The sequence below is a fragment of the Aptenodytes patagonicus genome, chromosome 3 (genome assembly GCF_965638725.1).
Source record: "Aptenodytes patagonicus chromosome 3, bAptPat1.pri.cur, whole genome shotgun sequence".
In the NCBI taxonomy this organism is placed as follows: domain Eukaryota; kingdom Metazoa; phylum Chordata; class Aves; order Sphenisciformes; family Spheniscidae; genus Aptenodytes; species Aptenodytes patagonicus.
The window spans coordinates 101,131,528-101,157,904 of NC_134951.1; the positions used below are offsets into that span (position 1 = coordinate 101,131,528).

The 26,377-nt window shown below is 37.2% G+C and overlaps 1 protein-coding gene across 5 annotated transcripts in view; it reads left to right on the top strand.

The window, feature by feature from the left end:
* The window catches only part of SRBD1 (S1 RNA binding domain 1), a 133,493-nt gene that overhangs the window by 40,678 nt on the left and 66,438 nt on the right, over positions 1–26,377 (top strand). For all 5 annotated transcript variants that reach the window (XM_076334415.1, XM_076334418.1, XM_076334419.1 and 2 more), the window contains one exon: positions 23,732–23,823. In XM_076334415.1, the coding sequence (XP_076190530.1) occupies positions 23,732–23,823 (92 nt within the window). The remainder of the gene's footprint in view (positions 1–23,731; positions 23,824–26,377) is intronic.

A 26,377-nucleotide genomic window follows, 5' to 3' on the forward strand; every position in this document is an offset into this window, starting at 1 on the left:
GGAAATGAAAGCTATCTGAATGACAGGTGAACTATTCTAGAGCAGGACAACACGAACAGCTCAATCATCATATTTGGAAAAATAAAATCACAATTTTTCTTTCCGCCTCAGCGGTTTCATTGACACAATACAAACATTCTTACTAGTCTGACTTTTCTTATGTGCTTGTTACATTAATGCACACTCAGAATAAAGTATTTAAGCTCATACTGAAAGAAAGTTTGATAGGTGTCATGAATTGTTAATCGTTTTCAACAAGCAGTAAAGAATGCAGCCAGGCAAGTGTATTTTTTTGTTGTTGTTTTTCAGGTGGCTTGGTGCTTAATTTCAGTTATACTTGGTTTTAAACTTGATATAAAATCCTTTTCTGCCACTTTCAGCAAAATCTTTTCTTGCTCCTGAGACTTTATAAGCAACGTAATTAATAATTTACTGCTGTTTAAGTTCAAACATTTCTGTACTGTGACAAATAAGGGAAAGTCTGTAATGTCTTGTAAAGTTCTCATTGGGTTTTCTTTAATGTTTAAATTGTCTGCTTTAGAATACTTAGAAATGTTCTGCTAAGGTAGAATAGGACTATTTAATACCTTTTGAAGTTGGACCTTGGTGGCAAGAAATTGATTTGGTTTGTTCTACAGGATTTTAGGTCCGCTTGTATTTTATAGGTGTCTGCACATGCTTTAAATATCCTTTTCAATTTAAATGTGTGTTTTATGTTGTTGAATATCTACATTATACTCTCTCAGCTTTAACAAATGCCACTTTCAAGTTCCATGCCTCTACATTTCTAATGTTACACTAGCTTAATTCCCATTACTTTTCTGCTTCATAGCACTCGCAGTTTGAAAGGGACCTAACATTCGGGTTCACATTATGATAATTAGGTTTCAAAGCAGTGTGGGGGGATTAAGATGTCTGAAGTCTAGTTGCCGAATAAAGTTCAGAACTACTTGTAAAACTTGTTTGAGTGGTTAACAGAAGTGGTTTTATTTATTCAGTGCTCATGCAGCATTAATCCGTATTTCATCAGGTACCCACAGTGCTGTAACTCTAGATATGACCTTGGGACTTAATTTACCCCATCTCAGTTTTCCTTATTAATGTGCCATGAAAGAGGTACATGAAAGATAGCCAACATCAAAGCACCTTTTCAAATAAAGTGGTTGATATGAATCCTCTGGTATTTAACACTGTCTGTCAAATGTTTCAGCTGGTTTGCATCCTTTTACAAGCTATTGCTTGCTGCATTAATGCAGTTGTTTCAAGTCTGCTGAGAGTACAAAGAGGGATAGGGATATGGGAAACTTTATTCCTATTTCTTTTTGATTATATTTTCTTTAAGCTGTTATTTTTGTCTGTTAAGCTATATAACTCTATTGATGACACATTTATGTACGCACACCTACACACCTTAGGTCATTAGATGTCTGATACAGAAAGTAGAAAGTAGTTTGGAAAATTTTGGCAAGAGGAGTACATATTTGGCAGAAACAATGCACATGTCTGAAATGTGCACTGAAGAACCTTTGTTCTGCCTTCATCTCTTTCAAGCTCTAGTGGAGTCATGAGAAGTCCTAAACAATGAAGAAATAACTTGAGGAACAAACAGGTTTAAAATGTGCATGGAGAGGACATAGTCAGTGAAAACATTTTAAATTATGTAGTGATTTCCAGCCACAGTCTTCTGTCCCTTAAAAGTTACTTTCTGTTGTGATTATTTACCACAGCTGAGTAAGAACTCATGATCCTGCACACTTCAAATGAAAAATCATTTTGTGTGTATTTATATTTACAGGAAACAGTCCTGTAAATTGGAACTTCACTCTGCATAGAGACTACTTCTGCTACTCTTGATTGTTCGTAACTTTAGGTAGTAATTAGTCTACTGTTCGGCACAACATGGGCTGTAATAAGTGTCCGTATTTAAAATAGTATCTGATGTTCGTTCCTGGTGCATCCACAGACTGGTATCTACGTTGAGCTGAACCCATACTGTACTCAAAAGGGGAAATTCAGAAGTCATCTTAGATTTTGAAGCAGTCCAAGAAAGCAAAGATTCCCCTTTGCCCCAGCTCTGTTGCTTATTTTAAAAGTTTACCGTAGACACCAGTACCATCTCTAGCTGTGTTTTTCTGAGGGGAGAAAAAGAAATGGCTAAGCAGTGAAGATACAGTGGGACAGGTGAAATAGGAGATGATAATTTCTGGCTTGTATAGCATGAATTTGAAACTTTTTAAAACAAACTTTATAAGCGATACACTTGACATAATTCTGGAACCATCCTTGAATTCTATTTCAGAGAAGTAACGTCACAGTTTTTAAGATGAGAACAAGGACTAATTGGGAGTATGTCAGTGTAGCTAAAGAGATTATGAATTCCTTTAAGTTCAGAAAAAAGTAAGATATATGTGTAGTCTAGACTTTAGCAATGTGAAGGCAGGGGGTCAGGAAGTAAATGTAACTAGCAAAAGAAATCTAAATCTTGAGGAAAAAGCCCATTTCTCCAGAACACTAGGACATGTCGTTTGACTTGGGTCCAGGGCAATCTATGGGAAAACAGTCTTGGGGGAGAGAGGAAAGTTATTCATGTAACTTCCCTTCTATGTTTTCTCTTTCGAAGAGAAAATCGTAGTAACAGTAATATCAAGCAGTGATTTTTTTTAAGTTATGTATTCTCAATATGTAAATCTCTTCAGACCTTTAAAGGTTACTAAACAGACAAACAAAAAAAAAATCACTTCTGTAAAATTAGGGAAGATTTTAGGATGAAAAGCCATTAAGCATATGACAATATGTTCAAGGGCAACTTTGCATACTCTTCAATTAGAAATGTACTGATCTCAGACTCTTGCAAATCAGATGATAACCATGAGAAATTGATCACAATAATTCCTCTCTGCCCCCTTTGTTTTTTATCAGAGAAGTGATTTGTTATATTTAGATTGCAAGGTGACTTCTCTATTTTCAATTTTATTTTATGTTCCCCACTGAGCAGTAATTTGTACACAGGCTGTTTTCTTGTAGATCTTTGTTGTTTTCAGATAAAGAAAACACTCTTTTTTTTTAAGATAATCAGCTAGAAGACATCTGGTATTGCAGTACAACAGAAGTCAGGTGAAGAGGGAGAACCATCCAAATATATTTACTAACACAAAACAGGAACATGTTAGAAAGGGAAAAGGCTACAGAGAGATGCCACACAAAGGATATGCAATGAACAAGTGCTACTGTTTCTGCATGGAGTGTGCCCATCAGGTCCCCTGGGAGCAGTTTTGGAATTTGGGTATTGCATGGGGTATATTCATAGAGCATGACTGGGCGTTTCGTTCCTAAAGCTCACTTAAAATGCAATCAGATTTTTACCAAATACATGTAGCAGTGATTTTAATGTTCAGCATAGAACTACTAAAACTATACTGTTGAGTTAGGGGATTTTATTTTTGGGGTGTGTTTGACTCAGTAGTAGAAGTCTTTAAAACACTGTTTTTATCACTCAACGTTGTGTGCTGGTCAGTGTTTCCAATGCAATCTCCATTCTTAAGAGCTTTCTATGATGACAATGAAAATTACTCTGGCCTAAAGTCTCTTGTTCAAGGCTACTTGCAAAGCTCAGAAATGAAGAAGGATTTAATAGATTTAAAGAAAAATGGATGACTAGATCTTAAATTTGCTAGATTGCTACAGTGAAACAAAACTAGTTCATTTGAGTGTCTGATATTTTTGAGGGGGTGGGGTACCTAACATGCTAAAATAACTTTTTTTTTTAATTTCAGACTGAAATGATTTAGGTTATTGTTTAATGTGGTTACAACTTTTGACGTTTTTATGTGCCATTTGGTCAACACCACAAGGCTCTTATCGGTTTAATTTCAAAGAAAGATTTCCAGGAAGATCTTATTTAGCGGAACGAACATAACATCAGGTGATATTATAACATGCCCACTTCTCCCAGAATCAGTGTTCTTATTTGGTCTGACATCCTTCTTTTTCTGAAGGGTCACCAAACCACCCTTCCTCGCAATGGCTGTTGACTCGCTCACATGATGTTTGGAGTATCAGTATTGATACCGAAGCATGAAACTTTCGAGTCATTGTCTACATCTCAAAGGTTGTGTGCAGATCTCTGCACTGTGTGTGCCACCTTGTACTTCTTGGCAGGAGAAGGTGAGGAGCCTGTTGTTAAGAGGTGTCTGAGTGGTGGCCAAGGTCTAGGGATGGCTCGAGGAATGCAAGAAGCCTGAGGAACTGGGTAGCTGGTGGAGGAAGCAGTGCAGAAAGAACAAGGTACTTCCTCTAGACAGAGGCACTGAAGTACAGTCTGTGGGAACTTTGTACAGCTTCGAGCTCATTTGAGCTGTGCATTCCTTGTCTTTTCAGTGCAGCAGGTTATGTCAAGAGAACAGTTCTCTCTCCTTTTCAGTTCCCTTCCCTAATCGTTTGTGAGTGTGAATGGATAGTGTGCAGTCCAAGCTTAAAACTGAGGCTTGGACTTCAGCTGAAAATTGTGACCTAATGACATATTACTGCTTCTGACTGTGAGCATTGGAGACAGACTCTCAACAGCTGCATCTATGAGTCTTTTCCCAATACAACCTTTTTCTTTTCTGGAGTGAGCTGAAGTATGCTTGTTCCGTGTAACTCCAGAGTATGTTTTAAAATGCTGTCTATTCATCATAAGGCTTAAAAGGTTAGGTTTTGGTTGGTTACTGTGAGACACCACACGAAGAAAATTAGTCATGCTCCATATGCAGCTAGGACTGTGAGCGTTTAATGATGTGAGCCTTAAATGTTCCAAACTTGGTATTGGTACTGATCTCAAACAAACCAGAGAAGCTTAGGCTTTCAGGTAAGCTGCTGCAGCACTGTTTTAAGCGCTTCCAAAATTAGCATGTATGGTTCAGTGCCTCTGTAGTTTTAGGTGTTTTTTTTTTTCTTTGAAGTAACAGCATGTGTGGTCACTTCCATTTCTCTTGTAGTGGAAATGGAATGTAATCAGATTTGGATGTTACCTGCTCAAACAGAATCCGAGAGAGGTTAGATAGTGACTAAGCTGAATGATGGTGGGTCTTTGATGTATTTTGGATTTGCAGACCGTTGAGAATTCGCTGGTGGCAATGTAGAATTCACTCCAGAGACTGTAAGCCCACTGACAGTGGGCTGGTTTCTTCCGTGTCTTTTGTGAACCCCTTGGAAGAAGCCTGTGAACCACAGGTCAAAAATCACTGGGTTTGGACCTGAAAATAACAAACAGTAGAAAGACCCAGAAACTTCATATTTAAAATAGGTGAAATTGCTCATAGGAAATCCTCCCTCTCATTTGTATTTGCAGAACTTTGATTACGGAAACTTGCAGTGTGGTTCTTGTTACCCATGTCTGTGCATTGTACACTGCTAGCATTTACCCATTGCCTGAGATGAAGTAGCACAGCTTCACACTAGTCTGGTATCGCCATGCTAACAAAATCTTTATACTGAGAAGTTAATGTAAATTAAAACCATTAAAATGTTAATTTATGATTTGTGTCAATATTGCCTTTCTAAAATAAGTGATGCTTGTGGTGTTTGGGATATTACTCTATTAGCCTCTTAAGTATGAAGAGACATCAGAAACTTATGTTTGTGTGTCTCAAGTGACTTTGTCATGAAATAGCTGTGGCAATTAGTACATTTTCACTAGTAAAGATCAGGAAAATTCATTTAGGCTCCTCACTATGTAAAAAAAGTTCCAGCAGGAATTACTTGTGGAATCCTGTCAGGAGTTAATTTAAGTGGAAACATCCAAATATAGTGTGATTAATACTGAGAGCATCCAGATTAAAACTATATAAATACAAGATGTATCCTCTGATTTGTGAGGTACTAAGTCTGAGTGTTACTGCACAGTCTGACCTGGTTGTATATTTGGATAGTGTTTTGTCTTCAAGTAGACATTCTGTAGGAGCCTAATGGAGAAGTAAGCATTTTTCCATTTGTGTGAGGTTGCCAGTAATATGTTTTTACTTAAGTTAAGATTCTGCCAAACTTCATACCTATTCATTTGTGAAGCCACATTTGGTGTTCTGCATTTCAGCTCTTACTGGGCTTCCTTTATTGTTGTGAGATGTGATATACAGATTTATTTATTTATTTTAACTATTTGTGAGCATATGCACAAATGCTGTCGTTAGTGGGGAAAAGTTTCTTTATTATTAATTAGTGGGGAAAAGTTTCTTTATTCTTCGAAGTATCAATACTGTTGAGATCTGGTAAAAATGAAATTTTGTGGGCAGATCCGAAGTTTGGATAGAAGTCTCCCTCAGAAAATATGTTCAGATTTGTTTTGAGTAGTAAACCTCAGGAAATTGCCACTTGTACAGCTGCTAACAAATTCCCCCAGTACCAGGAGAGCGACTATTACAAACCTTGATTTAAAAAAAAAAAAAAAAGACAAAATGGCTTGGATTTTAGGGCGATTTGGAAATTAAATGTTAATTACTTCTAAGTGTCTGATAGCCTGAGAATCTCCCGGGACTGAAAAGCAAATACAACGTGCCTGTCAGTAAAGCAAGGGCTTTTTCCTTCTGTAGTTACATAAAATTGTCATTTCTATTCCTGATTTCAGGCTATCGGCTCTTAGAGGCTGTTGGCAGTGTGGGAGTGAGTGCTACCCATGTTGCACCTTCACTTGGAGTAATTTTGTGTGAAACTGAGGGCTATGCTTGCCTGGACTCATTTAACTTTTCTTATCAACAAAGTGTATGGCAGTCTTAAAAGCTTCGTGAATGACATTGAAAGAAGCCACAGCAACAGGAGATGCTTCAGCGTACTTCTGATGTTTTCAAGGCATGAGAGGCAGAGAATATAGACGTGCTGTGTGTCTCAAAGGGCCTTTGAGTAGGTTATTTCAGCTTGAAAAGGGATTAGATTTAGATGACTGCAGTGTCAGACTGTTGTAACTGAAGGTGCCTGTTGAGGATAATTCCTTTCTATAACTGGATCCCAGCAGTTTTGTCAATGATGAGTAAGTGGAGGGAAGGAGAAATGATCCATTTGTTGTGGTGGGCGATACGGAGGTGGGAAAGAGTGCGTCTGAAAGGAGACGGCAAAAAGCACAAGCTACGTGAAGCACCTTCTTCAGTACCAGGCCCTCCTAGCAGCAACACTGGGAACAACGGGCAAGTGGAGGGGAAAGGACAGAGAAGAGAGAGTGGTGCTGGTTTTCCTGTTCCTTTTCAATTTTGGGAGATTTGTGTTGCTTTGGTGGCTTCACGTACAGTTGTAAATGTAATCATGTCTGTCTAGCAGTTCTGTACATTAGTTATTTTGCTCTCCTTCAAACACCCGGCACTCCTGAAAGCAAATTTGTTGCTCACATAGAAATAACATTTTCACCTTAATCCTATTTGCAACTGTAAGTAATATCCCAGTTTCTAATTGTATCAGATTATTTTATGTAACAGCAAATACTATTCAAACAGCTCAGTTGTCTGTGGAGCTTTCTAAATAAAAAACCTGGAGGTGGGGGGGCAGATGGCTATCTATATGCAGTTATAGTTATTGCTAGTATTAAATTGGCTTTTCACATGAAACTTCTCTCTCAAACCTAATTAATTTTTATATTTTGTTAAACATCTTTGGCAGCTAAGGCAACATGCCTACTGCCTGTTCAGTTCTTTTACTGGGTTGAACTAGAACTAACATTTGGATAAAATACATTTTGACATTTGAATTTGACATAAATGTTTTAGGGAAACAGTTTAGACATGCATCTTCCATGGGTGATTCTCTTGTCAGCGTTACGATGTTGTACTGTAAATATACTTTGGAAGCGGGCTTTCAGTAAAATCAGTGATGCATTTATTACTTGTTCCTGGACTATTTTTCCTCATAGTGTAAAATCACAGCTCAAAGTTACTTTGTCATTTTTTAATTAAAGGTATTTTCTAAAGTTAGTTTGTCATTTTTAAGTAAATCAAACTGGATATTCCTGTATTACTTCTCAGTGATTCTCTCTCTGCTGAAGGAAACGTTAACTCTAATCTTCTGCTATAAGAGTACATAGAAAGAGACATTGTCAATTTGAATGTTTTAAAATGAAATAATTTTGAAATCATGATATAGTATCCTTTTAATATATCCCGTTTCTTTAGCTTAACACCACCACCACAAAGACTTTTAAAGGAATGCTTAATTCATTTTACAGGAATGCTTAAGGCTGTCCTCTTCTCTATTCCTCTTGTTTTCCCCTGCTCCTGTAGGTCCTGGCTGGCTCTGCCGGCACCCTGCTGTCTCTTTTACCTACCTGTCCACAGCCGCTTGCTGTCTCCTCCGTCGCAGCTTTTTCCTTAGGGAGACTGCCTAATGACCTCTTGGCGTCTCTGGAGAAGACCACTCACTGGAAAGGCCGTGCTGCTGATCATTATTAGTGGAGCAAGTTAGGGGAAATTATTTTTCCTTTCACTGGCTTCTTTTTGATAAAGCGGTTACAGTAGGTTGTCGGTTACGGGACTTCGGACATTAGCAGGAGTAATGTTTTCTGATTGAGACAGGATTTTTGAATGAAGGGTCGTTCTGGTGCTAAGAACGAAAAACTGGTGGCATCTAATTCAGAGCAGATTCTCTTCAGTTTTATGGTCTGTAGGGAATTTCTTCCAGCTTTTTATAAAGTAAAGATACAGATTAAATGTTGATTATAATGGTTGTGTAAATATATTTTATTTAATATGCAATGCAGAAAGTGCCAAGTTGATTACTTTTTGGTCAACCTTAAATACAAGCATTATGAAGCCAAGCTAATTTGTGGTTAATGGTGGTTGTGATAAACTAAAATTTATAATTAGTACAGTGAACTTTGGGGGAGGTGCTTTATGCAAATTAGCTTTGGGTCATCTGAAATACCAGTTTTTGTACTCAGTACAAGTTGAAGCTTTTAATGATTAAAACAGTTCTCAAATTCAAAATTTTAATGGAATATGTGGGTAAGGTTTAAGCTCACATCTACTCCTTATTTATAAAGCATTTGGAAGTTAGTTTCCATTGGATTTAATGACAAAATATCAGCTTGGGGTTTCTTCTTTACTGTGCCACAGTTAATACAATTAAATTGCATAAACCACACGGTGCTTGTGATGTTGTGAGCCTTTATGAACTTCAGAGGAAGTTAAGTCTTGGAGCTTGTGAATGTGTTTGATCTGGTTCTCAGGGTTTGATTAAACCCAAATCCAGGACATGCCAGTTTGTGGTATTAGTAATTTTAAGGTTTTATTTATATTTTCTAAGAAAATGTTAAAACTTCTTGAACAGAATTCTGAACGTACCTGTCTTTGGCTAACTTTAGAAAATAATTTTCAAATTTGTATTTTAGAAGTATTTACATGGCTTTTTAGGATTCGATTCACCTTTCTACAATTGCACAAATTTTTAGCAAAAAAAGAAGTGCAGGAAAGTGGCAATTAGACCCTTAATATTGAAATCTACATCTATACTTTCTTAATAGAAGATGGATCTGAATTAGTTGAACTTTTATTTATGCTTAGACTTGGAAGCCTAGCCTTTCTCTGGGGGGAAATACTTAATGTTTGTGCCTTGTTCTTTTCCATCTGGCACTAATGGTGAAGGAGGAGCTTGTTACCCCTTCGCTGCAGTGCATATAAGAAATGATCTCAGCCTCATAACAACCTGCCCAGTAAAAGCCCCGGAATGGTACCGTGCAGATCTCAGTCATGTTGTTGCATGTAACGACGTTGGTGTGCAAATGTGAGCTTCATGCTGCTCTGGCTCAGGGCTGCGGAGACGCTGACGGCAGCGATAGTACTGGCCTGTCTACCAGGGGCAGGTTGAGGACGAGACTTGGCTCTGTCACCTTCCGTGCTAGCCAGCAGAGCTGAGCACGCGCCCGAGGGCAGAAGATGCTCTGCCGTATTAAAGGGTGCTGCATATCCCACCCTGGCATATGTTCTCCATAATCCCCTGTAGGAGTTGTCTGCATCAACCAGAGTGCCTCCGGGCTCTTCACTGCTGCGCTGCCATGGAGTCTCTATCAGATAAACTCTTGTTCTCATCTGGACAATTATTGTTTTAGTATTGTGTTGTCTTTTCTTCTGTAGCCCTGATCTCCAAATTGTTGTTTGTTTTGGGGTTTTTTTAAGTAACAGCTGTTAGTTATCAACTGCAAGAATAATCTTAACAGCGTAACATCAGACACTTAAAATTAAGTGGGGCTACTCTGTTATTGCAGGAATCAGGAGGGCACACATTTCCATTCATTTCATTTCTGAACAATTTCAGGTTTTCTTTTTGCTTATAGCATTTGAGGAAGCTAGGATTGTTTAGTGAGTTTTCAGTGCAGCACTGTTTGAAAACAGAGTGTTGACTTTTTAAATCTACATTTGTTTCTCAGACACTGTTCCGGGGCGGTTATATACTTTTCTGAAATGTATACATGGTGCTAAACTTTTAAACTGCTATTAAAAAAATTATGAACCTCAGTTTAATATTATCAAAATCTCAGTTCTCAGCTACAGAGGATCCAAGTGTTCCTGTTAATATGTAGTTGATTTTGGAGTCTCCACTCATGGAAATATTTGAAACCTGACCAGACACAGCCCTGAGCAACTTGCTTGGGTTGACCCTCCTTTGAGCAAGTGTGTTAGACTAGCTGATCTCCAGAGGTGCCTTTCAGCCGCAATGATTCCCTGACATTCGACAGTTTCCAAAATCTGAAAGAATCGTTCCAAGACCCTCACTCTTCATTGCTGGCTTGTCTTGCAGGACCCAGACATAAGAATCTAATGATTGTTCCAGAGAAGTTGGTTTGGAGTCGATGCCCATTGCCCATACGATAGGGTGCCAGTATTCGCAAGTGTAGGTTCTGATCATCCACAGTGTCCGTGCAATGCTCCTCAGGAGACTCTTCAATTGAGTTCCAGCGTACCTTCCTTTCTTGCTGCCCAGATATGAATCGGCAGGAAAGCTTTGAAATAACTTGCTCTCATTTTGAAGTAACATGTGAGATGGGGAGAGAGAACAGAGCTTTGAGTGGGGGAAGGAGGACATCAGTAGTTCATTCTAGGGTTTTGATTTTGGATGGAAGTTGGGCTGTTGATGGATTATTATTTTTTTTGCCTTCCAAGAAAAAACTGAATATGAACTTCCTGGTGCAAACTTTGTCATCTGTTAGAGAAAACAACATAGTTGTATTTGAAAAGGATGAGTCAACCGTTTTACTTTCGTTAGTGCCTTTGTTTAAAATTGTGTAACTGTGACCCACAACTCCTCAAATGTTTCCAAGAGACTTTCTCATTATAAAATGGGGGGTCAAAAAGAGGGTTAACGTGATTAAAAAGATGCATGTTCCAAGATGTTTTTCTGCAAAACATTTGTCATTGGACTCACAAGTAATTAGACATATAAATGTGTTAATGAACCTTTACACTATTTTAAGGTATTTTCTTGCTAGAATTGCAGGTTATTGAGTATCTAAGTACTGCGTAACATACCTGTGACTGGAGAATCACTTTGAAAATTGTGGTGTAGAAAGAAGGACATAAAATAATTTAGCTGCGTTTTTGATTTAGATGTAAGGATATATCTTCAAAAACTAGAAAGCCATCTTATCCTATGCTTTCATATTTGGATAACTAAAAAAAAGATTATTTTATAGGGGTTTTGGGGGTTTTTTTTGTGTCTAAAAGTAATCGGTTAGAAATGAAGCACAAGAAATTTCAGTCCATAATAATAAGTGTTTAACTGGATGAAAAATGTGTTTTAAATGAAGTGGTCTTTCAGCATATGTTTATGCCAGTTCTAGTGATATTACTCATGGAAAGTCTCCAGTGTGGATCTGTCACAACCTGAGGGAACAAATTATTCCCTTTTAAGAGAAGGGGAAAACAAATATAGCACTACCTAACTGAACTTTTATTTCACTAATTCCAGGTATTTATTTTTGTTGTTTTTTTCCCCCTTTTGGTTACAGTCTTACTAATGGAATTTGTTTTCTGTAAAAACGTGCAATTCATGAATTCATTTCGAGTTTGTGGGGATTTGGTGGTTATTTCTGTTTTTTTCACCAAGGTTGATACATACTTCTGTTTGTAATACAAAATCAGATGGAATCCATTGTTTTAAATGGTTGAAGGATAAATAATGATATATCTAATGTTTAGCTCGCTTTCATTTGGAGATATTTGATTCAGATTAGCATCTCTTGCTGTAGATGCCCAACGGTTGCATATGATATCAGTAAAATAATAATATTTAAAACTATGACAATGAGGAGCACCAGAGAAGACATGAAAGAACCCCAGAGGCCTAAAAAGAGAAAAATGTGTAATTTAATAACAAAGCACTCAATCTACTTACGTTGCTCTACAGACATTTGAGTACACCTTCTTACCTTTAAATCTGTGTCTGAGAAAAGTAGCTGAGCTATTAAAATACGCTTGTTAAGGTAAAGCAAGCTTAATTTGATTTTTTTTTTGTTTTGCATGAAAAAAGTTACCTTTTCCTGAAGAATGAGTAACCTACTCTTTTTCTTAACTTTCTTGGGTTTTTTTTCCTGTCTGTTGCTATAATCCTTTTTATACTGTAATGCTACAGTTCCTTCATAGGTGATTAATAGATTTTGCTGGAAGCACTAAACTAGTACCTCAGTTTTACAGCCTTTTTTCCAATGAAGAAAAACAATTTCCTTGATGGACAGAATGGAACACTTTTGGATCAGCGTCAGGTTTTTGAATAGTCTTAAACTAGAGTATAGGAAAATGTTAAAGCAAACTGTTTTTTCCTGTATTAAAAAAATGAAATAAAACAAATGAGGACTTTAAAAATTATAAGAGCACTGTCATGATTAAGTTTGCAGAAATTATTTTTGAGACATAGCAGCATATAATTTTGATAAGGTCTGCATGAAGCACCATTTTCTTTATATAACATTTGTCTGAAGTATGTTGAGCTGGAGAATAAACACAGGAGGCAAATGTATTTTCTGTGAACTAAAGCAGACAGCTTTTTTTTTTAGGTGAATTCCAAATCAGTAAAGTAAGAAGAAACGACATGGCTAGAAAGATGTGGTCACACTTTTCCTTAGTATTTAATACCTCAAAGAAGTTTCCTGCCAGCAATCATTCTGCTTCCAGAATGCTTAATTTATTTTGAGTTTCTCTATGTGGAAAAACCTAGGTACTTCAGAGTTCAGCAAGTTGTGTCAGGAAGTGTCTGTAGTTTAAAAATACTTAATATGATGTTGTCAGATACAGCCTAGATGCTGGGGGATGGGGAGGGAAGAGGGAGGAGCAGCAGCAGGGGATCAGTGATTCCCTCACATGTGCAGTCTGCGTTGCATTGCTCAGCCCTAATTGCAGGGGTATAGTTGACTCCAGCCTTCCCTCATGGATCAGTGCCATGGAGAGAGGGTAGCTTGCTAAGGAGAGATCAAGTATTAAGATCAGTGCTATTGTAGGAAAGGGGGGGAAAAAAAATAGAATAAAGCCTGACTCAAGCCAAAGCTACAGGTCAGAATTTTGCATTAATCAGGCTGTGGAGGCTGCATGGCAGTGCTGGCCGAGCTGCCTCCCAACTGCCCAGAGTGAGCATTAAAGAAAATGACAGTTGCTGGAGGTGCCATTCTCCAAGAGGCATTTTGCTCCATATGTTGTGGTCTTGTCCAGTTATGCTCCATTCTGGGGACAAAGTCTCCATGAGAGTTTGTGATTCTAAGCTCCAGCCTTTGGTCTGCATAACTAACTGTGTTTTAGCCACAACAGTTGCTGCATCTGTGTTGCCCGTTTTACTAGATAAAAATGATTCCTGAGAGCAATTATAGCAACTGAATAGCATGTTCTTGTAGCCTTTCTAGATAATTTCAAACTGACTGTTCACACGTGACACTTCTTGATATAATTTTGTTTGACTAAATCTGAATGCTCTGTGAAGTTTGCTGACAAATGAACTGGTTGAGAGGTCTGTATTCACTGGAGAACCTGATAGACTCTCCTTAATGCGTCATCTGTGTCTTAAATGTCCTGTGTCCCACAGGAGAATGGTGGTGTGGGTAGGACAATGCCTGCAAAAGGGAAAGGTTTTGGTTTGGAAATTAGACAGACTTTAGGCAGATATCAGTTTCCCCAATTATAAACTGCTGGTGACAACACCAAATATAGATGGTACTAGCAAAGTCTAGGTATTGCTTTATAGGCAGGAATCTTTTATTTTTAAAGTCTTATTTGTTCACAAAACCTTAGTTCTTGGTACGTTATAATGCTCCAACTTGAATAACTATGCATGAACATGAACTGCCGAGTTCCCTTTGCCTCTACTGTTTCTAAAAGCAGCCAGGATGGGTCTTATCTCTTGCAAGATCCTGTGTGGCTGGAGATGGGCTGGATGAAACACCAGCTTTCTCCACGTGCTACCACTGCAGAGGTTTCTGCTTGGCTGAGCTGAGAAGGAGCTGCTGGCAGGGCAGCGTTGGTGGTGGCCTTCTGCTCTGGGACTTGCAACTTCTGTTGGTCTGCTGTGTTTCGTGGTGGTGTGTTGGGCCTGTTGGCTTCACCAAGCTCTTGAGAACTGGGGGGGCAGGGGCTAAGTAAGGCTGCTCATCAAGTTCTTCAATGTGGAACGGTTTTGCTAGGCTTTTGGGGGAGCATAATCATCTTTTTGGACTGTGCCATGTTCTTAATGGATGCATCTAGGTAGTTTCATTTCAAAAGTCTAAATATATGAAATGCGAGTGTTTAACATCACCTAGTGTTTCTCTTCTTTTTGAAGCATGACTGCCAAAATCAGCTGTGTTTTTTTTGTCTCCTTGTGCCCCCCTCCCAGTGGGTAAAAAGAGGTTAGGTAAAATCTTGTCAGTGTTTGGCTATATTTTTTCTCTATTGTATATATGGTTTGGTCTTCTGAGGTCATTGGGATAATTTAGTTGTGTAAAACTGCATGAGTGTTGGCAGGAGTGGTCTTGACCATACCCATTTTCATACCTATTTTATTTTTAAAACTGGACTCTAGGGTTTTCATTTCCTATATCAGTCCTGAAGCCTTTTTTTACTGTCTTTCCTTTGTTCTGATGTTAATGTTAATTGGCTATAGATAGGTAACTTTTTAAATTTTCAATACGTTTAATTATCGTTAATTCTGCTTAGTTACTTTAATGCTATCATATTTCTAATCACACAAAATGTGCTTTTTTTTTAAACTTGTCCTCTTACACTAAGGTAATATTGTATTCTATAATGTTATCCATATTGCCACGATTTCTCTTCATGATGTTGTTGCAACAGGGAGAAGAGCAGTAGTTAAATTCTCTCTCAAGTTCCTACTATACTACAGTGTTTGAAGTAAAAATACATGACTTAACCATCCAACTAAAAAGCAGTTAACTTGGAAGTAGATTTTGGACCTGGAGTTCAGATTTTAAAGCTCTCTGCAAGAGCAGAAAGGAGCTTCAGCTCCAGCTGCTTTATGAGCAATGACAGGACCTGTTTTCTGAAACTGTCAATGAAAGCGGTGGGGGCAGTCACAGGTGACTGTCACCTTCAGTCTTGAGACCTGCCACCCTAGGTCTTTCACTTTTCACTGCAGACATGGGACGTGTATTTCTTCTGGGGATGAATCTGCAGCACCAGTTTTGTTCTGATAACAGCATCTGGCACTAGATTGATTTAACAGGCTATGAGGTTTGCTCTTTTCAGATATGCACTTGTACGGCAGCTTCTGTGCAGCTCTGACATGGCCACACGCTGCTGTTGTTTTTTCTGCCTCCTAGCACCAGTTGTGAAGCTAAAGCTCTTTGACACCTGCCATTTGGACCCTTTTCTTACTGAAAAATGTCATCGTTTTCAGACAAGACGAAGACAGATATCTGATCATTCTTCCCTTCGCAGGGATGTGCTGAGGACATGGTTCATACACAGATGAATAAAGGATTCCAGGCCGTAGCTATACAGTTAGTTTTATTAGTGTAGTACGGTAAGTAGTTTTTGATTTAGGGGTTCATAGAGTTATATCTAATACAGAAGCAATCAAAGCATGGTAACTCATTGTTATATCTTGCAATAATTCTGAAACCTATTTCATTCTGCTGCAACTAGCAACGTCTTACTGTTTTAATGGCAGGAAATTTCACACCACTTTTCTTTGGGGAGGGGAATGATGGTAGTTGAGGAATTGAAATCAGAAAATTTTGAACTCTTGTGATTCTGTAATCAGTGAAATATTTTTGTGGGATACGTTTTCTGCATTCATCCAAACCTGGAAGCTAGTAGAACTGGGCCGCATTTTCCAAAGTAGTAACTTGTTTAAAGGAGAAGCTTTTCAGATCCTATGCCACAGTTGCTCCTCCCATATTCTTGAAACCTGTTTTGTGCTAACAAATAGGCAATCAGGTTGTGTTACTCAGAACATAGTTGTCCTTATGTTTGAAATATCCTTTTATTATGTTTGATTACAGGCAAAATGCTCTTAGAATGTAAAATCAACACGTAGCTCTCTTTTACACTCCAAAGCAGTGAAAGTCAAAAATATTGGACTTTGTTAGCCCTAATATTTCCCAGCTTGCAGGGGAGTGGGTAATACTTGAAGACAACTATTTCAATAATTGTATTTTTTAAAATACTTACTAATTTTTCAGTCTTCGTCATACATTTCTTCTGAGATTTGGATGCAGGTCTTTTTAGTTAAACTGGCTTTGATTTCTTGTATTCCTTTTAATTTCTTATAAAACAGACATTGAGGAATTTGTGCATTTTATCTGATGTTGAAAGACTACGATTTGGTATTTCAAACCATTAAATTTTTCTTTTGCATATTGTTCTTCATCTGAAAGTTCATACTTCAATTCTGTGGTGAAGTTTAGTTCTGCATAAGCATACTGGAAAAACGGAAAATCAAATATTGTTCAAAGACTTAATGTTATTTTAAGATAAGTCACTATTAATTATTTGAAGCAATGATATAAACCGTGATTAGATTATATTGCTAAACACTGATAGAAACAGGCCTAATTCTTTTTTCTTCAGTAGGTTCTAAAGATCTATGCTGTCTACCAGGAAAGCCATCAACTTGACTGGTGCTAAATATCGTTTGTGTCTGAACAGGAGACAAAATCCTTAATGCAAGCATAGTTGCCTTGAAATTCTGTCACTTCAGAAGCTGCTTTATAAGGTGCTTATTTACTGTCCCTGCTGTAGGGTCAGCAAGCTGTTTCAAAAGTAGGGTTTGTGACTGAAAGACATACTGTTGTTCTGTGTTGTGATTTGCTGCATGGTAGAGTTTCCTGGTTTGAAACAGTATAATAATTTTTACTTTAAAAAGTAGATTGAGTTGGTCAGGACAAGATTGCTTTCTTCTTTGTATGGTAAACTTTGTGAAATACCGAGCAAATTCATTCATACGTGGGTAGAAACATTTACGGACTTTGTTGTGAATTCAAAACACTGGTGTAAGCAGATTTTCACCTAATATTTTCTATGGAAACTTACAGAATGTGGCTGAGGAACAATGTGGGGTCTGTATCACAGCTTATCGTTTGATGTGCTGTCTGAAGACACTTTGTGGGCTTAACTTCTTGTGTGCTTGGGAGCTTCTGAACAGGAACTGTTCTTATAAACTTCTTCCCCCCTCTCCCGCCATCTAATTGAATGGCTTCACTGTGAGTCACTATGAGCTTTCCTCTAGTATTTTTCCAAAAGATGACTATAACACCTCTTGTCTAAAGTGACTGATTTTGAAAGGTGGACTTCCACATAAGCAAAACTTGTGTGGTATGTAGTGACTAAAAGTTTTGAATGAAGCAATGGAAATTTGATGAAAATTCCTTTCCTATCTAATAGTATATTTTATCATTGGAAAATGTATTTAATACTGGAATATCTCCTGAGTTCTATATTTTGTTAAAATTTAAAGCTACATCTTTTTAGATTATTTAAAAGCACAGATGAATTGTATGGGTTTTGGCTTAATTCTGTTGAATAATGACCGCTTTCTAGTATAATCTTTCCATGATCCTAACATCTTCCTTTGCCACACCACTAGTTTGTTGGAGGTGGGGGAAAGACCAGATTTTGAATTTAATCTCATCTGTCAGAATGAACAGGCTTTTAAAAATCTTTTCGGGCTTTTTATTCTTTGAATACATTATTGAGTATATACCAGAATCTTTTTATCTTGCACTTCCATGACATATGTTCCTCATAAGAGAAAAAAAAAAAGTAATGGCTTAGCTGTGTCAGAGCCAGGGTCTGTCAAGCCTGGTATCCTATTGTTCCCGTGGCGGAGCATGTGTGGCTGAATAAATTACAGCGTCTCGCTCAGCCTGCACTGAACTGCAGTCTCCAGTCGGCCATATTCATGACCTCCCAGGAGAAGGAACTGCGCTGTGCACAGCGCGTAAGGGCTGGCGTGCTCACGTACCCGAACGTCAGTCCCTGGAAAGGGCAGGTAACTCTGCCCATGACAGCAAGAAGCCTGCAGCTTGACGTTGGTAATGGCGAGGAGGAGTTGGAGGGGCTGTCAAAGTCACTTCTGCCATGGGCACTGTCCTGCTTGACAGGAGAGGAAAGAGCGAGACACAAGTCAAAAGGTAAATAAAGGGAATATTGTTGTTTCGTATGAAGAGCTTCTTTGACCTCGCCTAGGTGGTTTTCATTAGTCACCAAAAATGGGTATGCAGGGAGACGTATAAGAACAGACATGGACATCTTATTTCTCTAGTACTTCTGTAGCTCTCAGCCATTTTTGGTTTTAGGCTCTTCTGGAGCTAGTTGTGACTTCTGTGTTCTCAATAAGGCCCAATGGATTTCTCATTCATGAAATAGCCCAATCTTCTTTTGAGCCTGTACTTGCCCTGCCCCTCCTCAGTTTGTTTTTAATCACTAAATCTATCAACGTAATTAAAGCTTGTAGCATTCCAATCAAGCTTCTACATGTAACATTCTTTTCTAGCAAATATTTTGTCATTTTATTTCATTTTATTTTTCTGTCCTGGGTAATTCTTAAGCCAGTTATTTTAGTAAGTAACACTGAATAATCCTTTGACCTTTCTGTACTTCTGCCCTTTGTGGGAGCCTCTAGCTTTTGTTGCCACAAGCTTATGAGGAATATATTTATCAGTTAATAAGTAAAAAGTTGGGTTAGAGGAGTTAACCACAATTACTAAATTTTGATTGGGAAGGGAGTTATATTTTGGCAGATCATCATTTTATGACCAGATATGAAAATCTGGGCCCATTTTGAGCTTGACATACCCTTTGCTTTTAGAGTGACCATGATTTTCTTCCAAGTATTAACGCTGGTCTCTTCTTTGTACTGGTATTGTTTCATAAAATGTTATTTTAAAGGCTTCAAGTTGTAAATCAGGGTTTTGGAGATTGTAGGAACAGTAAGTTATGTAAAGTTGGATAAAGTTACTTTTTATCTCTCTGTAGGTTATTAATCCAGTGTTGCATTTGATTGCGGGGAAATGACTTCAATGTAATAAAATAGTCTGAAACGTTGGTGAGGTTCATGAAAATGTCAGGAAGCTGCATCCATCTTTAACCCTAGAAGCCTCCAGCTTGATATATCTTTTTTTGTTATATTTACTTCAGATTTTTGCACGTAGTTTTGAAAAGGTTTTCAGTGAAAACTTACTACCTAAGAACCTTGTAAGCTTTAAAAAATGTGCCATTATGTGCATGTACATGAAATTGTAACATGGTTAAACAACTGTTGTTAAATCTAGTTTGTTATATGTAATCTTTACCATTATGCATTTTTGTAGGGATGTAATAGCTTTGAATTTAAAAAAAAATTGTAAGTGTTCTTAGATTATTTTTTTACCTTTTACAAGAAAGGCTTTTTTCCTGTAAAAATTAAGAGATTGAAAATCTGAATGTTTTGAACAGGTCTTCAAATTATCTTTTCATACCAAATATATAATGTTTATTTAAGCTGAGTAAGAAAATAACTTGCTCTAGTCAATGTTAGAAGGCTCCTTAAAGTATTTAGAATACAGCAGGCATGGTCTCTAGCATAAAGCTGAGGGACCACCAGGTGGTGCTAGTGGAATATATTTAATGTTGGTTTAACAGTACTTAAAATGTGTCTTAACAAAAGTAAAGGAGATGGGTGCAGTATAGGAAAACTTACTTTCTACGCAACAAGCCTGTTTGTACAATTAAAAAGAGAAAATTGAAATGTTGTGTAGCAGCTTTGTGGTTTGGGCACTTCTAATTTTAAAAAGTTGGATATAGATGCTGAGGGGAAAAAACCCTTATCTGTGGGATGGGTAATGTGGGATGCAGATAGTATGGAGGCATAGTCCCAGATATTTTACCTGCTATTTTTTGTTAATTTACAGAGCAGTTTATGAAACTTGTCCGTTCATGTATTATAAGCATATCATATTATGACCACTTGCTTATTTAGCTACTACATTTTGACTTTAAATAGCAAAATTGAATTTCTGTAGTGTTGTTTTAACTGTTAAGATTTTGGTTAGTGCAAGAATCTTTCCTCTTAAGGTATGCACAGAAATAAGGATCTCATTTTATGAGGGGGTGGGGGTCTAGTTTTCTTTTTTAATGCATTATGTGGCTCAAAAAGTCAAAGTAGAAACAAATTCTAGTTCTGAACATATACAGATTTTTAGATACAGTTTTTACCAACTCTTATGAGGGCTTTCTTTTGACTCTCCTGAAAATTGTATCCTTTAAAAAAGTGGGGGGGGAGGTTAGAGAACAGTGTGGACCACAGTAGTTTGGAGTAAATTTCTGTGCCCTACTGATTTGAGCAGGTTTAGTTTTGTCTTAATATGCCCTGACATAAAATATGTATATTCTTTGAAAGCATGATGCAGAGCATTTTACAACATTAAATTAGCATAAAATATCCTATATGGCATCACCCTTTTAAAAAGGAGTATTAGAATAAAAAAACCCCAAACAACCAGAAAAACACAAAATGTCTCTAAATTAAAGTGACTCTCTTGTCTAGTCAAAAAACAAAATCCAGAACAACTGCAAACAAAAATCCCCAAATCTATTTTGCTTGTAATCTTAGTATTGTGACCAAGCTAAATGTTTTAGCATTGTATGTGCCAGTGTCACGTTAGTAACCACCTCACTGTAGCTAAAACCAAAGTAAAACCTCATGACAGCCACTAATAGGTCTATAAAGTCTTGGTTGACTATGGTTGAACAAACCAGAGGATGGTTTCTTTGGAGTTTGTGGCCCTATGCATTTACTCTGGGTAACAAATTTATTTACTGTCTGGGTTTTACTGTCTTAGGCGCAGCGGTGTGGGGTTCTGTGTGAGCAGAAATTCTTCACCCCTTTTCCAAGTCTGTTACAGCAAATACTTTGTAGAATAACTGCATGCGTATACAAAACTATCTCAGAGTGGATGTCAAATATCCAGTGTACGCTGCTTCTGAAAGTGCTTTTTATATCTTGTTTTCCTGCTTGAGATGATAAATTTTTACTTGGCTTTCCTCCCTCCTCCTCCCCCCGGTGAATGAATGTTCTTGCACTTGAGGAAAGGAAATGTGCTCTTTCCAAATGTTTCTTTTGCCCATCCTGAGTTTAATTTTATTTACTCATTTTAGCAAGGAGTTTTTGTACTACCTACCTTACAATTTGGCACGAGTCACTTACTACCATAGAATGATGGTATTATTGCATTCCTCTCACTTCTGAAAATTGTTAGTGTAGCATTAATGAGAATCAATAAAATGTCAGGCGTGTTAAAATTCCCATCCATGCCACTTTGTTTTTTCACTGCACAAAATACTGAGAGGGATCAAGCAATAAGCTGCATGCAGTAATACAGTTTATAGTACAGCACTGTAAAAATGTGTGCAAAACTGATTTTTTTTAAATTTTGTTTATCAAAGTGTAATATTAATGTATTAAATTTAGAAATTGCCTGAGAGGTTAACTTTTGGATCTGTTAGTATACAAAGAGATTGAAGAGCGATTAGTTAAAAGCTGTTAGAAGTATGTGCTAACATGTGTGGCTTTTTGGAAGCAATTTCCAAAAAGGGAGCGCTTGCCAGATGCTGCCTTTAGGTGTGAACAGGTTAAGAAATACATTCTGCTGCATTGTTCTTTAAACTACCCGTTCATCAGAAAAATCAGTTTGATGAGGCTTCTGTCAACACCTTCGTTTTTCAGCAGTTAGGTTTTTGTGATATGACCATATTTCTGAATTCTGTTATGGGACTGTTTTCTGAATGTCATTTATAGTGAAGGAATGCCCACAATACTGAATCTTTTTAAAAGATCACGTAACTAGTTTCATTTTCATTTGCCTCGTTCAGCTGGTCTGAGCAATTTTTTGCTCTGTTAAACCAGTTGTTTGAATGGGTCTGGAGTTATGCTAATACAAAAGAGAACAGGATTTTATTCTCTGTATTTATTGGAAGATCCAGTCTGTCTGTAATACTGAAATGTTCTTTTGAGTTTTGAGTAACTATAAAATCTGACTTGTGTGTACAGCACTCTACCAAATTCCAGTTTTGATTGGGGCGGGGGGAATCTGTAAAAACAGCAGTAAGAAATTCTTACCTTTTATATCTGCATCTTACACTGTTTACTGTTAACGTGCTTGGAACATTGAATGGGAATGTGTTTTATCTCTTGAGCTATTCTCCAGCTTTTTCTAAAGGGAGGGGCTTCTAGATATCAGTTTCTTTATTTAAAAAATTGACCCACCAAATGTTCTTAAAAGGAAAATTTATAGTCTGATTTTAAAACAATATAAAGCAAAGTTATGATTTTTATTGAAAGGTCTGGTTCTTAAGGATTGTGGTCTCCCTCCTTATGGTGAAGATAAGGCTATTCTAAGAGTAGAATAGTAAAAGTTGAAAATAGTTCTGAAACTGGCAGTATTCCTCTCCAGTGCAGTAGCTGTACGATGCCTTAATTATCAGCCTGAAATTCAAGTTCTGTTGAAGTTATTTGAAGAAATATACTGTTGATTCAGTGGTGTCAAGATTTCACAGCTGAAAATAAACTTACCCTGTGAATACTTGGTTGCCGTTTTCTCTTGAGTGGAACTAGAGCACTCGAGGGTTTTTAATTATGTGTTGTGATTTGAATGGGTGAGTTTATCATCATTACTGAATGAGTTTGAGGTGTACGGCAGATGCATGAACTGTAGTTTAAGTTACTGAAGACATGCAGTCTGTGTTTTTCTTTGGGGATGGCAGCGAGAGTGGGGAGAAGACGGTATTAAATGCCGCTGAGAAGCAAGCTGCAGCTCTGTGGCTCAGTCTGTATCAAGTTGGGTTTTTTCTGAGTATTTTAGGCAGTTAGCTTTAGACAGTGTGTGTGCACACTCATGACTTGGGTTCATGTAATAGTTTAATTGATGTTAGAATTTAGAATCTAGGTGTTTTTAATGAAATTGTCAGGTAGGTTTTTGTTTTGTTTATTGAACTTAGTTTGCCTATTTACTTCTGGTAACACTTGTTTCTTGTGCTCGTTTTCTCTGTTGTAAGATTACTACAGGGGCTGATATCGTGCACAGTGTGTATTTACAATAGGGCCAGAATTGAAAAAGAATGGATGCTGCAGGTCAGGAGTGCTTTGGCTTAAATGGAGATCTTTTCCTTTGTCTGTACTGTCTTACTTTTATAAGTATTCAGTTGATTAAAAATATTTTTAAAACATGAGGCTGTATAAAAAACCCAAATATTCAATTAAGTCACCTGCTAAGTCTTTCAGTTGTTCAGTTGTGTGGTTTTTTGATTATTTGCCATTTAATTTTCAGCATTGTCAGTGAAGCAGGAGCATCTATCTACAGCGTCAGTCCAGAAGCATCCAAGGAAATGCCAGACCTAGACCCTAACCTAAGAAGCGCAGGTATGAAGTGTATTTCATTTTATCACCATTTCAACATGGAGCTCAATTCTCAGTTCTCAAACTGTACTGTTTATAATATTAAGTATAATAATAGTCAAAGGTATAAAAAGTGAAGGTTTTGGATGTCTTGTTTCTAAACTTTACTACTTCTGTCATTTCACATTTGAAGTCCTACGTATGCAAATGACATCATCTTCTACTAAGGCCTGTAATGTAAAGGTCCTTATTGATGTATTCCTTCAATAGGCTGGTACAGGAGAATTTATGGGGATTAATATAACCAATGAATTGCATAAACTTTTACAGTTGGACATGTCCATGCCCACAAGAGATAGACTCTCTTCTCATTTGTGTAAATACAAGGGAAAAGTCTCTAACAGTAGTAAAGCATTTTAAGGGCTAGGAAAACCATAAGAAGAGAACAGGTAATTTAAAGGTGTGCATTCATCCTGAAGGATATGATGGCACTTTCTCTGCCTTCGCTGTGATCGCTTTGAAGTCTTCATGTAGCTGAATATAGTCCTCAAGAAATACTGTTTAGTTTTAGTTTTTAAAAAAATGATCTATTTCAGCATAAGTGTCACTGAGGTATAATACAGCAAAAGTTCTTAGAAATATACAAGCGCTGCCACTGTTATAATTTTCAGTGTTTGGTAAAAGAGTAGTCTTTAAAGATCAAATTCCTAGCAGCTTCGTTGGTGTCCAAATTTTACTCATGGATTGGTTTATTGGGAGACAGCTGTAAGGGCAGGTCTAAGATTATTTTGGATTACTTCATTTGTGTATTTTTATTTGTGTGTCTTTTTATATTTGTTTTTATCTACCCCAGTTTTTTATTTTCTTGGTTTTCCTGCAACTTGCTGTCATACTCAATCAAATAAAGCACATCTGAAAATGCAGTAACACTCATGTATAAATCTTTTCCAGCCAAAATGCTACTGTTCTTAATTTTATTGTTACTTTAGCAGGTTACTGGCCTGGAAATCCTGAGGAAAGTGTAGAAGTAGATCAGCAGAAAACAGTTCTGAAGTTACGGGTATTTGGGGGTAAAACTTTCTAGGATTCCCCATGTTCCCCTTTCCTCTTTTTTCTTCAAAGAGGAAAAAGGGATTTGTGTTAACTCGATATTTCAAGTTTTTACAGGAATATTCTTTAAATGTCTGTATCGGTCCTTCCCTTTGTGGGACAGGACTCTAGCTTCTTTTTGCTTGACTCTTTGCTCCCTGCCTGTGAATGAACTCCGTTGTGGTTATTGCTTCCCTGGGCCACAGATTTTGAATGTGTCATGGTATGGCATGAACTATGGCATGAGTGAATATTAAGCATATGACATTTCTGTATGTGTGACAGATGCCACTAACTTTCCCTTGAGCCAAAGGGTTTTATGCTCACATTTATTAAATGTGAGTTTAGAGTTCATGTAATGAACAGACAAACACTGAAAAGGAGGCAATCTAATTATTAACAATATACTTTTCCAGATGTAAATTATTTTCCTTTTTTCCAAAGTTAATTTTTGAACATTTCAGACACTTTTATTTAGTGCTGTGCATCAAATACAGTAAATGAAAATCAAATTTGTAATACATGACCAATTTCAGTATTAATTATCTAGAGTTCATAATTTCTTCATTATTACTAGGAATTGCTTCAGGCATAACTTAAGTGCTGTTGCATCTGGTTTGAAAAGCATTAGCAATTTTAACGTGCCGCAGCAGTACCACAGAGTAGACAGAAATTGAAAAAGGGTAGGATAGAAAGTGAAAAATAATTGCTTAGTTCCATGGATGTCAGCTGTTAGGGAACTGACAGCTAGAAGTATATTTATTACAATAGCGTCTTTCTAGAAGTTTTAGACTTTCTTCTTGACGTCTTTTGGTGTCAATTTGTAATTAGCTGCGCTAAAGCTGGGGACATTTTTTTTAAAGCTGAGCGTAAAAATGTGGCATAACATTAGAGGGAAACATTAACTTATGTTTGGGGTTTTTTGCAAACTTTTTTCTTGACTAGCTCTTACTTTTCTACTTTTGATTTTTCTTTAATTTGCAGCAAACAGAAAAGTGACATGGTGTCGAAGCTGACTTGCTTTTTATTTTAATTGTTGTGTTACATCATGTCAGGTTCCGTGCTTACATGATAGCATTTAGTACATTAAAGGAAGCTGACAGCTGCATGATGAAGTGTGACATTTATAGTTAAAATAAAAGGTACAACTGACGTGAGGTATCTGTGATCTTAACGCAGTTTGCCACTTCAACATTTTTCTCAACACAAACTTTATAGAAGGGTTTTGGGTTTTTTGAATTACACAGCTAGGCCTATGTTTGTCCATCAGGTACATAAGTGTAAAATATTAAATAATGCATATTATATGAGAACTTACTTTCATGATCTCTGTCATATTTGCAGTGCTGTTTAGCAACAGTCTGTAGTAAGTTTTCACTTTATACAGAGAAATAGAAGACATCAATGCTGATAAAAATATTACCTTATTAATTTTTCCTTGGCTGAGTGTTGTATATAGGGGGAAACGCAGCAACCTTTAGCATTTCTT